A 15,508-nucleotide genomic window follows, 5' to 3' on the forward strand; every position below is an offset into this window, starting at 1 on the left:
CTTTCCAGGTCCCACAAATTGGTTTCTCTTGCTAAACAGGCAAACTTAAATTTGACCTTAGCACCTATGTCAGCCCCCCGCTAGGGGGGACATTCTGGGGGCCCCCTTCCGCCAGGCGCCCCTTAGCTTCCCGGACCCTGTGCATTTGTCAGAGTTGACATCACACTTCACACGTCTTTTCCCAGCAAATTAGCGTCAGCCCATTTTCAGGAGGTGGAAACTGAGGCTTAGGGAAGGGCTTGGCCTCTTGACCAGGGGATCCCCCCAGCCCTGCAGCCCCTCAGGTCACTGGAGTGTTTCTGTCCTGGTGTCCCCACCCGTCCCGACATGGCCCCGACCTGGAGGTGCTGGCCAGAGGGTGATGCCTCTGTTCTCTCCCTTCTCAGACAGATTAGAAGAGACCGACTTTGAGCCACCGGAAGAACAAGGTGGGTTCTCCCCACACGGCAGCGTCCCTCCGGGCAAGGGGCTGGACCCGGGGGTATGACGCCCGGCAGAAGCCACAGAGCTGGGTGCGGATGGGGCTCTGTGCGCGGACCTCACACCTCCGTCGGGGAAGGCGGGAGGGGGTCCGTCCTGCAGGGGGAGGGGATGAGGTGAGGGCAAAGCTCCCCCCTGCTGTTGTAGTGGTCCCTGCAAACACACCAGCCCTCCAGCTAAGGGGGGGGGATCCCCTCCACTGCCCGGGCCGTGGCTGTCCCCGCTCTGTCCCCAGCTGAGGTGGGGGTCCTGGGCCTGTACTTGGCCATGGGTTCTTTTCTTGAAACCCAGAGCATCTGAAACTCTCGGCTTTGAGAAAGTGAAATGCTGGGTTTGGAGGGCGAAGGGGGTGCTGGATTTGGAGTCTCACGCTAGAGAAGCCCCTCAAAGATTTGCTTCTTCCCCTGGGAGCTGGTAAGGGAGACCCCCTCCTTCTCCCTCCACACCTGCACCTTGCCCCCCCCACAGAAGGCCTGCCTCGGGGAGAACCTGGGGACTTGAACGCCCGAGGACCCTTCGGCGTCCACCTAAGCGCAAACAGGGAAGGGCCACTTGGGGTGCTCGATGGGGAGGCTCAGGACATCCGGGGCCATTCCGGGCCCTCCGTCCAGCCCGGGCCTCTGCTGGGTGAGGAGGGCAGGACTCGCCGGGATGGGGGGGGGTGGGGGCGGCGAGGTTGGGCGGGTGCATTCGCACCTACACGTCGGATTAGTCAGGTCAGACGTTTGCTGCTGAACCACACCGAATTCTTTTTTATTCCTCGACTTTACGGACGCATAAAGAGAGCGTTCGTTTTGAACATATTTTTTATGTGAGCTCGAAACAGAAGAGTCTTTAGATTCTGGTTCTTTCCTTGCAAACAAATTCCCCTTTAAGCTCGTGTTTTTCCAGCAGGAAGCGTAGCTGTTTGCTCGTTGGCTGTGTCTTCGGGTACTGACCCCATCCAAAGCCAACAGCCCCGCACACGGGCACTTTTGGGTACGGGTGCCCCCAGGTTCTCCAGCGCCTCGTCCCTTTCCTTCTTAACCCTTTAGTAACTGTGGGCCTCAGATTCTCGAAGCAGCCAGGGTGAAGGTGGAGACCCAGGGGGTCCTAGCTGACGTGGTCCCGGGCGAGAGCTGGACCAGGGACCCAAACATTGTCCCCCATCGAGGCGGGTTTCATCAGTTCTGGGGGTGGCTTCTGAGCACGTGCTGCCCCATAGCTCTGGTTGGCCCATGATGATTTCACGGGAGTCCTGCACCCGATGGGAGACCCCCAAGTGCTGAGGAAATCCCACGGAGGCGGGGGCAGCCAGGAATGTGGACGTGTCCATCTGTTAAGTGGCTTTTCCTGGAGGGGAAAGGACGCTGATCGCTGAGCAGTGCTCTCAAACAGGAAGCATCAGAAGGGGTTACTCGGCAAAAAGCTCGGCCAGATCGATCCCTATTCTCATAACCACGACCGAGTCCCCACCGGGTGCGAGGCGCTGGGCTCGGCATTGCGCGTAAATCTTGGGCTTCAGGTAGGGGAGGCTCGGGCAGCAGCCTACAGGGGTGCCGAGGCTCGGAGGGATGTCTGTCCCTTACCCGGGCCTAGGCCCAGATCGGCCTCTCATCCACCCGGGGGTTTTGGTGATTTGCAGAATCACCTCACCTGGACCCAGAGCCACACGAGACCCTACAGAAGGTGAAGAACGTTTTGGAAGAATTCAAATCCCGCCAGGACTGCCCCGAGGAGCCAGAGTCCTGGGGTCTCTGCGTGGCCTCCGGCGGTGCGAGCCCACCGGACCCCGAGGAGCCCCCCTTCTGCTTGGACGCGGGGGCCGACCGGACCGACCCGGAGGCCCTGGGCTCGCTGCTGCTGTTCCTGGACGCGCCCGGCTACAAGGCCTGCTTCCGCGGCCTGTACGACCTCTCCCTGCCGGGGCTGAGCGCCGTGTGCGGCGGCCTCACCGACGAGGAGGAGCTGGCCGGGCTCCTGGCGCGGGCGCGGGGGGCGGCCAAGAAGGCCGGCCTCCCCATGGCCCTCGCCAGAGTCTGCTTCCTCCTGGGGCGGCTGTGCGTGCGCCGGCTCAAGCTGTCCCAGGCCCGGGTGTACTTCGAGGAGGCGCTGGGCGCCCTGGGGGGCCGCTTCGGCGACCTCTTCCTGGTGGCGGCCGTGTACTGCAGCCTGGCCACCATCCACCTGAAGCAGAGGAACAGAGACAGGTGCGCGCAGGTGACGCCCAAGGCCGCGGCCCTGCTGCTGGGGACGCCCGGCCACGGCTGCGGCACCGAGGCCGGGTCGGAGCTGCTGGCGCACGCCCTGCGGCGGGCCGTGGCCGGCCGGAGCCCGCAGGCCGAGGCCCGGGCCTGCTTCCTGCTGGCCAGGCACCACGCCCGCCTGCGGCAGCCCGAGGAGGCCCTGCCCTTCCTGGAGCGGCTGCTGCTCCTGCACGAGGCCTGGGGCTCCCCGGAGGCCGCCTGGCCCGCCGACTGCTACCTGCTCCTGGCCGACACCTACAGCCGGCGGTGCCTGCCGCGCCTGGCGCTGGGCTGCGTCAGGGCGGCCTCGCTGCGGGCCCGGGCCTCGCTGCGCGGCTCGCTCCGGAGCGTGGACCTGGTCCTGCGCAACGCCCCCCGCCTGCCCCGCCCGCCCTCCCAGGCCGCGCCCCACCTCCGGCGGGCGCTGGCCTCCCTGGGCCCGGGCGAGGGCCGGGCGCTGCGCGGGCCCCTGTGCGCCAGCCTGGCCCGGCTGCACAGCGGCCACGGCCAGCACGGCAGGGCCGTCGCCCTGATGGCGCAGGCCGCGGAGGCGGCCGCCGGGGCCGGGAGCCGCCTGGCGCTGGACTACCTGCTGGCGCTCGCCTGGCTGCACGTGCTCGGCGGCCGGAGCCCGGCGGCCCTGGGCGTCCTCGAGTGCGTGCGGGACGGGGCGGTGGCCGGCGCGGAGCGGGAGGGCGTGATGGCCAACATGGCGGCCGTGGCGCTGACGAGGACGGGCAGGACCCGGCAGGCGGCCGAGGGCTACTACCGCGCCCTGCGGGTGGCGCGGGGCCGGGGCCGGCGCAGGAACCAGGCGGTGGCGCTGGCCAACCTGGGGGCCCTGTGCCTGCGGGCCGGCGCCGGCGGCCTGGCCCAGCACTACTGCCGGGAGGCCGTGAAGCTCTTCTCGCGGCTGCCCGGCGGGGAGGGCGGCCAGGACTTCACCTGCGTGCTCCTGCGGCTGGGCCGCCTGTGCGCCCGCAGGGCCCGCGCCCGGCAGGCCAAGTGCTACTACGAGTGGGCCTTTCTGGTCGCCGCGGAGATGGACCACCTGGAAGGTGAGTGGCGGCCACGCTGGCTTCGCGGAAACAAAACGCGTCTTCTCCCCACGTCCGTCCAGAGCGCGCCCGGGGCTCTCGACTCTCCTGCCGTCGAGAGTGTCGAGTGGCGGGAACCCGCAGCTACTTGCGGGTGCCTCCGAGGCCGGCTGCGGGGCGGCTCTCGTGGGAGCCCCCCCGCCAGGCTCTGTGCAGGCTCCAGCCACAAACGGCACCCGTGCGGTCCTCACAGGGGCCGGCCGCCAAGTGTGGGAAACAGATGCCCGGGTCACGGGAGCTGCAAACGGGGGTGTTCATTGTGACGACGGGGGCTCCCGGTCCCGACTAGTGGGACCTCCGTGTGGAGGAGGGTTTAGCCAAGCATAGGATGGAGGGCAGGCAGACGGCGAAGCCCGTGCAAAGGCCCTGGGGAAAGCTGGGCCATGCAGGGAGATGCAGAGTTTGGGGTGGGTGGCGAGCACCTTGGCTGGGGGCGCTAGGCAGGGGCCAGGGACCCCAGGCTGTGGTTTGGCATTTTTCCCGAGAGCCCTGGGGAGCCGTTGAGGGTTGTAGAACACTCGGACGCTCACGGAGCCTGGAAGGGGACCCTGTGGATCTCCAGAAAGAAGCAAGAGCTGGGTCCCCGGATGTGCCCGGTGGCCTCGGGCGGGTCCTGTCTGTGCTCACAGGCCTGTTGTCCCCTCTGCCCCATGCCGAACCTCGAGGAGCCTGAGGGCCACTCTGCTGCTTTTTGGGTTGGCTTTGGCAGCTTGGGTCTCCCCGGGTTCATCCGTTGTATCTGGGTTGCCCTTTGTTGGCATAAACCCTTCTGTAAGGCCGGTGCTAACATCCTGTCTTTCACGGCTAATCCCGATCATTTATGCCTTTTCTTCTCAGTCTGGCCGCAGATGAGTCCATTTCGTGAATCTTCTCAAAGATCCGTCATTCAGTTTCATTTGTTTCCCTCTCTTGTTTTTTCGATTCTCAACGTCACTATTTTATCTTTACTCTTGAATCTTTATTTTTCCTTTCTCTTGCTCGCTTTGGATGTAGTTACCTCCTGTCTTTCTCGTTCCTCAAGGCGGAAGCTTAAACTTGGCGTCTGAAAATTTTCTTCTTTCCTAAGGTAGGCGTTTACGGCCAGAAAGTCCCTCTAAACACGGCTGTCCCGCATCCCGCAGGGTCAGGGTCTGCCCTGCGTTTACTTCCACTCATCTCAGAGTACCCTCCGGTTCCCGTCGCGATTTCTCCCGCGACCCCCGGCCGTCTGGCAGTGCATTTGTCACGTCCACGTATTCGTGGATTTCCCGAACTCCCGTCCGTTACCGATTCCTGGTTTCATCCCGCCGTCGCCAGAGATCATGCTCTGTAAGACGTCAGGCTCTCACATTTACTGAGCGTCGCCCGGTGGTTCGGCGACTGAGAACGCCATATGTGCGGTCTCCCCGGTCACCGTGTTGTTCTGATCTTCTGTGTCCTTGTCGGTGGTCCGCTTGGCGGGGAGCGCGTCCGGCCGTTCTCGGCCGGAGCCTGGCTTCGCGAGGGAGCGCTGGCTCCGGAACGCCGGGAGCTGGGTTTGGATCGCAGCCCCACTGTGTGCTGTGTGCCCCAGACTCAGTGTGCCCGCCTGCGGCATGGGCAGCCCGGTGCTCCCTGCCTCGTCGGCGTGGGGTGAAGCCAGCCCCCGTCCGTCACCCCAGGAGGGGTTTTGTGAAGCAGAAGCAGGCAGCCCGGTGCGGCGGGAGAGGCTGGCCAGGACCCCCGGGCCCGGGACGTGTAGACGCGCGGTCAGCGCCCTGTCTGTGACGTGCCCCAGCGGGCTCACCACGGCGTGCTCTTGGTTGTGCGGCCCGGGGCGGATCGCGTAGCCGGTCTGGACTCAGTTTCCCTGCTGCACCGACCCCACTAGAGTCACGGAGGAGGCAGGCACACGGCAGGGGCCTTCAAACCCTGCAGATGTCACCGCCGTGCGTGACGGTGATGCCTTCCTCTCGTTCTCCCCGCCCAGGCCAGCTGCGTGCCGTCCAGAGGCTCTGTCACTTCTACAGCACGGTCATGCCCAGCGAGGCCCAGTGCGTCGTCTACCACGAGTTCCAGCTGTCGCTGGCCCGCAGGGTGGCGGACAAGGTGCTGGAGGGGCAGCTCCTGGAGACCATCAGCCGGCTCTACCTGTCCCTGGGCACCGAGCGGTGAGGGCTGGTTCCGCGGGCGGGGCGGGGAGGACCCCGGCCCTGGTCCTGGGGTGGCCCCTCCTCAGGGACCACTTCATTCCTTAGTGTCAGATAAGCTCCGAGCTGGCCGGCCTGGGGGTGTCCCCACCGGCGCTGTGGCACAGGGTTCCCCTGAAGGGTGTCCCCTCGTCTCCACGTACACACCACAGTGGAGGCAGACCGAGCGTTTCTGGGCCATTCTTCGTGACACAGTGGCTTTTGTAAGCTGACCTCTGCCTGCCCTGAGTGTCCACCAGCCAGCCCAGCTCTGGGCCAGGCAGTCTGTTCCCAGCTGTCCCCTCAGACGTGAGGACAGTGGCCACGTGTACCTGAAGGATTCTCATCCGCAGGCTGTCCACCTGCTTCTTCGGGGCAGGGTTTCAGGGTCCTCTGTCCCCTGTGACGCCCACACTGGCCATCCCGATCAGATGGACGGTCCCGGGAACGTCACTGGTAACACCCCTCCCGGCTGGGGACTCACTGAGAGGCAGGGAAGGAGCCAGGTTTCCACAGGACTTGGGGGGCCTCTGCCCCTCCCACCTGGGCCTCAGTTTCACAGCACGATCGATGGGCAGTGACCTTGATCGCTGATCCTCAAAGTGGGAGAGAATATCGCCCAGGAGCTCGCCACAAAAGCACATTCTCGGGCCCCACCCCAGACCTGCTGCGGCAGAAACCCTGGGAATAGGGTCCCGCGGCCACACTGGGGTTTGAGAACCACTGGCCTAGGTTGTCTCTCAATTTCTGCCCACACACATGTTCCCCGCTGCACCCAGAGAGGTCGCCCGCCTGTGTCCGGGGAGTGGGGCGGGGACAGAATGGCCCGCTCCCCGTCCCCGTTTCCATCCAAAAAGCCTCCCTTACTTTCGCTGCGCGAGCCGAGCCGGCAGACGGGCACCAGGGAGAGCCTGGTCTGCTCCCCCGGGAACAGCCGGCCCGGGAGCGCGCGCTCTGACCCCCGCTCTAATGCCAGGGCCTACAGGTCCGCGCTGGACTACACCAAGCGCAGTCTGGGCATTTTCATCGACCTGCAGAAGAAGGAGAAGGAGGCGCACGCGTGGCTGCAGGCGGGGAAGATCTATTACATCCTCCGGCAGAACGAGCTGGTAGACGTGTACCTCCAGGTGCTGGGGCGCCCTGTCCTTCATCCCCCCCCCCTCCCCGCGGGGCACCAGCTGCGAGCCTGCTGCTTGTGCGGCCCCAGCCCTGGGCCCCCAGCCCAGGAGCCCCGGGCCCTGGACCCCCATTCCTGTATTCCCAGCCCAGGACCACCAACCTGTACCCCCAGCCATGCCCCCCAGGCCTAGACCCCCAGCCCTGTATTCCCAGCCCTGGACCCCCACCCTGGACCCTCAGCCCTGGGCCCCCAGCCTTGGAGCACCACCTCTGGACCCCCACGCTGAACCCCCAGCCCTGGACCCCTAGCCCTGGACTGCCACCCCTGGACCCCCAGCCTTGGGCTCCTAGCCCTGGACCCCCAGCCCTGGAGCCCCCAGCCCTGGACCCCCAGCCCTGGATTCCCAGGCCTGGACCGCCACCCCTGGACTCCCAGCCCTGGATTCCCAGCCCTGGACCCCTAACCCCTGAACCCCCAGTCCTGGACTGCCACCCTTGGACCCCCCCAGCCCTAGACCCCCATCCCTGTATTCCCAGCCCTGGACTGCCACCCGTGGACCCCCAGCCCTGGGCCCCCACCACTGAACCCCCAGCCCTGGACCGCCACCCCTGGACCCCCACCCTGTATTCCCGGCCCTGGACCCCTAGCCTTGGACCCCTAGCCCTGGACCCCTAGCCCTGGACCGCCACCCCTGGACCCCCAGCCCTGGACCCCAACCCTGGACCCTCAGCCCTGGATTCCCAGCCCTGGACCGCCACCCCTGGACCCCCAGCCCTGGGCCCCCAGCCCTGGACCCCCACTGCCCGGCATCTTCCACAACAATCCGGGACCCCCCAAGGGGCCGGAGGCGTGTGCCCCTCACCACGGCCACCACCGTGTTGGTACACAGCAAGCGCTCAATAAATGTGCAAATGACGCGTCCACCGCGTTGGCACACAGAAGAATTTTCTTCAGTGGCAAATGGCGTGCCTCCTTAAAAAACCCACTTATCACAGAAGCTCCGTTTCCAGTTGCGTTCCAAGCTTGACATGACTTGGAATAGATTGAGAGGCTCGTGAGGCCAATGAGTGTTTTCACTTTTGAGCGCTTACTGTGTACTTCCCTGGGCCATGGGCCGAGGGTCCCGGGGCTCACCGCTGACGGGGGGCAGGCGCCTCGGGGCTGCGGGCAGAGCTGCGGGCAGGGGTGCGGTTGTGCACAGAGGGGCCGGGAGGGCGAGCTCCGGTCGGTTTGGGGTGCAGGGTGCGTGGGGCCAGTGCCCAACTGGGAAGAGGGCTTCCCGGCAGTAGGGGATTCACAGGGGCAGAGGCCAAAGGTTCATGGGACTGTGGAAGGTTCTGGATTGCCGGCAGGGCTAGGCCACTCTTGTCCACTCAGCTGGTGTTTGTTGAGCACCTACTATGGGCCAGCCACCGTGCTGGGCCCCAGATGCAGCAGAGAAGCATCAGTCTTAGTCGTCTGCTCGGAGAGACAGGCAGGTGTTGCTAAGGGCCACGGAGGGACACAGTGGAGGGGACCCCAGCGGAGAGAATGCCGGGGTCCGGGTGTGACCGCCGGGACCCGGAGGCCACCTCTGAGCTGGCTCCCAAACTCCTCAGCAGCCCGCACTTGTGGACCCCCGGCGCCCTAGCTGGACGGGCCTCCCCATGGGACATAGTGGGAAATGAAGTCCCCAGCTGCACAGGGACTGAACAAGGCCAGTCCCTCTGGAAGGAGAGGAAAGGGTCACCCGGAACACGTGCTGTGGGTCCTCGGGGTTGCCTCGAGGGTCTGGGGAGCCCTGTGGGTCTCACGAGAGCTTCTGCACGCCCGCAGGTGGCCCAGAACGCAGCCCTGTGCACGGGGGACCCCAACCTGGGGCTGGAGCTGTTTGAGGCGGCTGGGGACATCTTCTTCAACGGGACCTGGGAGCAGGAGAAAGCCGTGTCCTTCTATCGGGTGAGCCGGGCGGTGAGGGTGGGCCTCAGGGGTGGGGGCGCCTTCCGTGGGAGTTGGGGGGGCCGGCGGAGGCCTCCCGCCAGGAGGGAGGACTGCCCCACGCACCCGCGTACTTGCTTGGTGGTTTCCCCTGGGATGATCTTGTCGTCCACCCTCACCTGGGACGGACAGAGAAAGGAGAGGCCGTTTGAGGGACGGAGGCAGCTTTAGGCTTACAGCACCTCAAACCTCAGGGAGGCCAGTCCTGTTCCACTTCGCAGATGAGGAAACTGAGGCTCAGAGAGGCACAGGGGTGTATCACGGGACACACAGCCCCGGGGCCCAGGTCTGCGTGTGCCTGCCCGCCCAGCTCATGGCCTGCGGCTCAGCCCTGGGGAACAGAGAAACGTGCGTGTTTAGACCGCGGGGTTGGGCCCTCCTGGGCAGGCTCTCACCGTCCGGGGACGGGCTGGTCCCAGGCTGCTGAGACAGATGGGCTGCAGGCCACATCCCAGCTTGCTGGTGGCTCAGTGCCCCGGGGCTGCCAGGACCTCTCTGAGCCGAACACAGATACAGCGGGATGATGGGGAGGACGCTCCCAGCGTGCGGTCGGGGCTCTGAGGGGGGGGTTGGCCCCGGGCCGGCCGCCGCGGGTGAGGCCTGACCCACCCGCCCGTGTGGCAGGATCGGGCGCTGCCCTTGGCCTCCACCACAGGGAACCAGGAGGCCGAGCTGCGTCTGTGCAACAAGCTGGTGGCACTGCTGGCCGAGCTGGACGCGCCCCGGGAGGGCCTGGAGTTCGCCCACATGGCCCTGGCGCTCAGCATCACCCTGGGTAAGCCCTGCACCCCGGCCCCGGCGGGGGAGACCTGGAGGGCGGGCGCAGAAGGCCCGAGGCCGTGGAACCCGGCCCGCGTGCGGGGCTGCTTCCGTCTGCAAGCCGCCTCCTCCGTGCAGGCGGGCTGGGATGTCCCGGGGGACACGTCACACTCACGGGGTGGCTGGGCTTTCTTGGCCAGCTGACCACCAAGGCCGGCCACCATGCCCCGCGGTCTGGACACCCCGGCTTGTCACCAGCCCCGGCACGCGCCTGTCTGCGTGCCGTCCCTTACTCTTGTTCCTCGCCACACTCAGCCAGCCCCGCGGTCACCTGGCTGGCGAGATCCCCTCACTCCCGGGAACCTCGTGTCCCAGCACCCAACTGTGCTGTTCCCAGCCACCTGTCTTCCCCTCGGAGACAGGACTGGGTGTGCAGACCCCACAGTGCTCGCCTGGAAGGGAGACGATCTGGAGACATCCGGAGGGCGTGGCGGGGGGGGGGGGAGCAGCAGCTCATACACCAGGGAGGGCGAGCGTCGTGTGTGCGGGTGGACCGAGCCCCGGGGTTTGCGACTGCCTGACTTTGGGGCTCCCCGTCACCCCTTCCAGGCGCCACGGGCAGGTACAGAGCAGGCCCCATGGGCAGGTCCACCTTCCTGAGGCGGACCTGAGCGAGCCTGCAACATCAGGCCCATTGTGCAGATGGGAAGAGTGAGTCTCGGGACAGGAAGCGGCCGGCTTGGGGGCCGGAGCTGGCCTGTGCCCGCCGCCACCCGCAGCCGTAGCCTCACGCGTGCCCCCTCCCCTGCGACCCTAGGGGACCGGCTGAACGAGAGAGTGGCCTACCACCGGCTGGCCGCCCTGCACCACCGGCTGGGCCACGGCGAGCTGGCGGAGCATTTCTACCTCAAGGCCCTGTCGCTCTGCAGCTCGCCCCTGCAGTTCGCCGAGGAGACGCTGTACTACGTGAAAGTGTACCTGGTGCTCGGGGACATCATCTTCTACGACCTGAAGGTGGGCGTGGGCGGGGGGGGGGGGACAGGGCTCGGGCGCGTCGGGAGCCCTTGCCCCCTGGTGGAGGGGGACCGCACACGGGCCCCGGGGCCCCGGCGTCTCCGGGCCTGGCTCTGCGGCACAGGCAAGGTCAGCAGACGCCGTCGGAGCTCCCCCAGCCCGTGGGGGCGGCTGACGTGTCAACGGACCCTGGCAGCCACTGGGTCAGAGCAGACGCGGCCGTGTAGTCGGGGGAGCCTCCCGGGCACGGTAATGGCAAAGCCGAGTCATGACGGTCAAGCAGGAGTTAGCCGCCGAGGCAGTAGGAGGGGGACAGGGAGTTCCGGGGGCAGGGGGACGAGTCACTAGAGACCCACCAGAGACCCAGGTTGTAGGGTGCTACCCAGATCCCGGCACCTCCTCCAGGAAGCCGACCACTGTGGGCAGAGCGACTCCTTCCTGGAATCCCGAGTCCCCCGGGGGTTTGTAGCAGGGACACCACTCCGGGCAGTTCCTGCCCTGTGGGGGCTGGAGGCGCTGGAGCTGGGACCTCACAGACCAGAACCCGGAGATGTCTCTCCATCACTCGCCTGCACAGGCAGGGGCCCCCATCACCCCACCCGGGGCCTAGCGTCGTCCCTGCGCGGTGTCCCTGCTCCGTGTCGGCTGAAGGGCGGGTGCCCGAGCCCAGGGGCCGACTTCTCCCTCCCCCTCCCCACTGAATGGCCCCTCGGGGCTGGGGTGGCCCCAAAAGACCCCCACCCAGTTGGTAGCCCCCAACCCCCTTCCCCTGGGCAGCCTTGGCTGTGCACCGATGCCACCTGGTGGTCACATGTGGTCACTACAGCCTCCCGTGTCCGCTGGGTGGTTCTTGGGGAGCCTGTCGGCCGGGGCCAGGCGGGGGTGCGGGGGGGGGGGGGTACTGCAATGTAGCCTCACTACCTTCCAGTCTGTGTGACCCAGGCTCCGTGTGACCCAGGCTCTGTGTGGTTGGTTCTGCCAGCGAACGCTTTACTGTTCTAGAAGAGTGGAGCCCCCTCCAGGCAGGGCAGAGGCTGAGGGCCTGGCACGGTCAGTTGACCAGGGTAGGATTAGCAGAGCTCCGTGGGGCTCCAGTGCCCGGGATCCTAGAACCCACGAGCCTCTGACCCTGCGACCTGCATACGTGTCTATGTCCCAGGCTGGGCTCTGGGCCGTGCCCTCCCCTGTGTCAGGGCCACGGAGCCTGGCGGTGGGGCAGGACTGTGGCCAGCCCCACCTGAGCTCTTACACCCAGAGCCCTCTGTCGTCTGCAATACATGCCCCTGAACCCTGGCCCATCCGGGGGGGGGGGGCCTGCCCCGGGTCCCGTGTGACTGATTCCTAAGCAGCTCTGTACAAGAGGGGGAAACAGGCTGAGAGGCAAAAAAGGTCCAAGATGGGGGTCGGGGGCCGGGCCGGGGGCAGCTGCAGGCCCAGAGGTAGCTGATCTGACGCCCAGGCCCTGGGGACGGGGACCTTATCTCTCCACGGTGTCACGGGGCAGGGCTGCAGCTGAGAAGCCCAGGTCCCTGAGCCCGAGAGGCTGGGACCAGGCAGCTTGCCAGCCGCACCATGGCCGCTCTGTCGACAGCACGTCTGTCCTCACCGTGACGACGGCTTGGAAATTCCATCAGGGGCCACGGGCCGACTTCACACCGTCAGCCACGTGCCCAGGAGGGCAAGAGATTCCTCCGAGCCCCCTATAGGGGACAGGCCTGGGCAAGTGCCGCTCTAGAGGTTGGGGGGCCATGGGCATCTTTGCCAATGGTCTCCCTGAATCGAGGTCATCTGTACGCGGGGCCTCAGGGACGAAAGAACAAGGCTGGAACGGGACAGATTTGGGCGTGAATCCCGTTTGCCGCCCGCTGGCTGCTCCAGGCACAGGTGTGCACGTCCACACGCACACACATGCACACACAGGCACACGGATACACAACTCCCAACCACCCACTTTGGTCAGCTCCTTAGTGAGGCTGTCCCCTCCTCCAGGCAGTCCTCCAAGTCCACCTCAGGCTGACTCAGGTGCCACCTGGGGCTGCCACCGGCTGCCGGTCACCCCTGTGGTCGACGTGGCCCCAGAGTCGGCCGTGGCTCCCGCCCTGCACGGGGTCCAGTGCCTGGTAGGGGCTCGGGAGTGTTTGTTGAACTGCTCTGCGTACCTGCTTTTATCCTCTCTCTGTGTGGGGGCAGGGAGGAGCCAGGGCTGCTGAACTGGGGCTTGTCCCAGTTAGAGTGGTCCGTCGGGAGGGACTGGGTGGAGGTGATGGGGGGCCGGGCGCGGAGCAGCCTCTGGGGACACAGGCCGGCCAGCCCCTGCCTGCAGCCAGGGGGCGTGTTAATGTCGGGCCTCCTTCAGGACCCCTTCGACGCGGCGGGGTACTACCAGCTGGCCTTGGCAGCGGCCGTGGACCTCGGCAACAAGAAGGCCCAGATGAAGATCTACACGCGCCTGGCCACCATCTACCACAACTTCCTCCTGGACCGCGAGAAGTCCCTCTTCTTCTACCAGAAGGCCAGGACCTTCGCCACCGAGCTCAACATCCGCAGAGTCAACCCGGCCCCGGGACGGTGCTGGGGGCAGGCGCCCTGGCTGGCCCCCGGCCCCTCGCCCTGAGGACGCCAGTCCGCCCGGCTGGCCCCCGGCCCCTCGCCCTGAGGACGCCAGTCCGCCCGGCTGGCCCCCGGCCCCTCGCCCTGAGGACGCCAGTCCGCCCGGCTGGCCCCCGGCCCCTCGCCCTGAGGACGCCTGTCCGCCCGGCTGGCCCCCGGCCCCTCGCCCTGAGGTCCCCTGTCCGCCCGGCTGGCCCCCGGCCCCTCGCCCTGAGGTCCCCTGTCTGCCCGGCTGGCCCCCGGCCCCTCGCCCTGAGGTCCCCTGTCCGCCCGGCTGGCCCCCGGCCCCTCGCCCTGAGGACGCCTGTCCGCCCGGCTGGCCCCCGGCCCCTCGCCCTGAGGACGCCTGTCTGCCCGGCTGGCCCCCGGCCCCTCGCCCTGAGGTCCCCTGTCCGCCCGGCTGGCCCCCGGCCCCTCGCCCTGAGGTCCCCTGTCCGCCCGGCTGGCCCCCGGCCCCTCGCCCTGAGGACGCCTGTCTGCCCGGCTGGCCCCCGGCCCCTCGCCCTGAGGTCCCCTGTCCGCCCGGCTGGCCCCCGGCCCCTCGCCCTGAGGTCCCCTGTCCGCCCGGCTGGCCCCCGGCCCCTCGCCCTGAGGACGCCTGTCCGCCCGGCTGGCCCCCGGCCCCTCGCCCTGAGGTCCCCTGTCCGCCCGGCTGGCCCCCGGCCCCTCGCCCTGAGGTCCCCTGTCCGCCCGGCTGGCCCCCGGCCCCTCGCCCTGAGGTCCCCTGTCCTCGCCTCTCCTAGTGTCTCTGGGAGGCTCATTTTCTGGGAAACAGAGGCAGGACGGTAGGGGTCTGATAGCAATAAACGATTTTGCGGCAGCCTGCCAAAGCCCGCAAGGCCCCCTCCCCTGGCCTACCGCCTGGGGAGCGTCCAGGGACCAAGCCCCGTCCCCGGGGGCCCGCCCTGCTGCTGGAAGGACTGAGTCGGACCGACCCGGGCCAGGTCCCCCTGCCGGCCCCGCGCGGTGTGGCCTCAGGCAAATCACGCCCCCATTTCCTGGCCTGTCAGAGTGGAAGGCGGTGGTGGGATCCCCTGGGCATCTTCCCCCTTCCCCGTGCCCTCACTGTGTGTCAGGCTCTGTGCTCTGCCTTTAACCCTCACGCCGACCTCACCGGGCCCGCACCGTTGGGTCTGTTATTGTCTCCGTTTCCGGTCGAGGCACAGAGAGGGTAGGTGCCCTGCCCGCCGTCACACAGCAGGTAGGTGGGGCAGAGCCGTAACCACTGTACCACCTGCCCGCCTGCCTCGGGGGGGGGATGTGTCAGCATCAGGACCCAGGGGCGCGTCCTGGAAGAAGGTGTCAGCATGTCATTGCACCTCTGCCCCTTCCTGCGTCCCGAAGGCGAGCGAGGGGAACGCGGCCCACACGCTCCCTCACCTGAGAGTCCTCTGGCCCAGCCCGGCCGGTCCCACCTGCACCCGCCAGCCAGCCAGGCCGGGAGGGGTGGGGGTGGCCTCCAGCCCTGTGCAGAATGTGCTGCCGTGAGTGCGTCTAGGGGCTCATCTGGGCCCCCACGTGCCAGGAACCCTCCATTTACAGCCAGGGAAACTGAGGCTCAGAGAGGCCGTGGGCACCCCAAGTGGTTCTCACCCGCACGGCACTGGTCCGATCTCTTTTTCTTTAATTTATTTTGTCAAACAAGGTGACATTCACGTAAGATAAAATGAACCATTGAAAGTGACCGACTCAGAGGCGTTTTGTGCAGGTAGATGTGGTTCAGCCACCCGCCTGTGCCTGGTTCGGATACATTTTCGCCTCCCCACAGACACCGCCCACGTCACTTCTCGTTCCCCCTCCTCCACGACCCCCCTTTAGCGGAAGGGGAAACTGAGGCCGGCAGGGGCTCTCCACTATCCTTCCTGCCTCTGCCGCTGGGGTCTGGGGGAGCCCCACCCCCACTCCTGCCCGGCTCAGCGGCGGCCTGCAGGCCCCGCCCCGGCCTCTCCCACCAGGGGGCAGCAGAGAGCCTTCCAGAAGCTGGCGCAGAAGCCGGGGAAGCTTCTAACCTTGACCCCAAACTGGCTTCTCTCGGTCGCTGGGAGGGGAACATGGGAGGAGGCCGCGCTGTAATTGAAA

General features: G+C 66.9%; 1 protein-coding gene across 5 annotated transcripts in view; it reads left to right on the forward strand.

The window, feature by feature from the left end:
* Positions 1-15,113, forward strand: part of SH3TC1 (SH3 domain and tetratricopeptide repeats 1) — a 47,254-nt gene extending 32,141 nt beyond the window's left edge. For 4 of the 5 annotated variants that reach the window (XM_043573079.1, XM_043573078.1, XM_043573081.1 and 1 more), the window contains 9 exons: positions 387-428; positions 1,375-1,458; positions 2,105-3,763; positions 5,751-5,931; positions 6,926-7,076; positions 8,885-9,007; positions 9,671-9,821; positions 10,623-10,819; positions 13,176-15,113. In XM_043573079.1, coding sequence (XP_043429014.1) covers positions 387-428; positions 1,375-1,458; positions 2,105-3,763; positions 5,751-5,931; positions 6,926-7,076; positions 8,885-9,007; positions 9,671-9,821; positions 10,623-10,819; positions 13,176-13,433 — 2,846 coding nt within the window. In that variant the 3' untranslated portion in view covers positions 13,434-15,113. The remainder of the gene's footprint in view (positions 1-386; positions 429-1,374; positions 1,459-2,104; positions 3,764-5,750; positions 5,932-6,925; positions 7,077-8,884; positions 9,008-9,670; positions 9,822-10,622; positions 10,820-13,175) is intronic. The other variant, XM_043573082.1, reaches the window with a different exon arrangement.
* Positions 15,114-15,508: the final 395 nt, after the last annotated feature.

This window comes from Prionailurus bengalensis, chromosome B1, assembly GCF_016509475.1.
Source record: "Prionailurus bengalensis isolate Pbe53 chromosome B1, Fcat_Pben_1.1_paternal_pri, whole genome shotgun sequence".
In the NCBI taxonomy this organism is placed as follows: domain Eukaryota; kingdom Metazoa; phylum Chordata; class Mammalia; order Carnivora; family Felidae; genus Prionailurus; species Prionailurus bengalensis.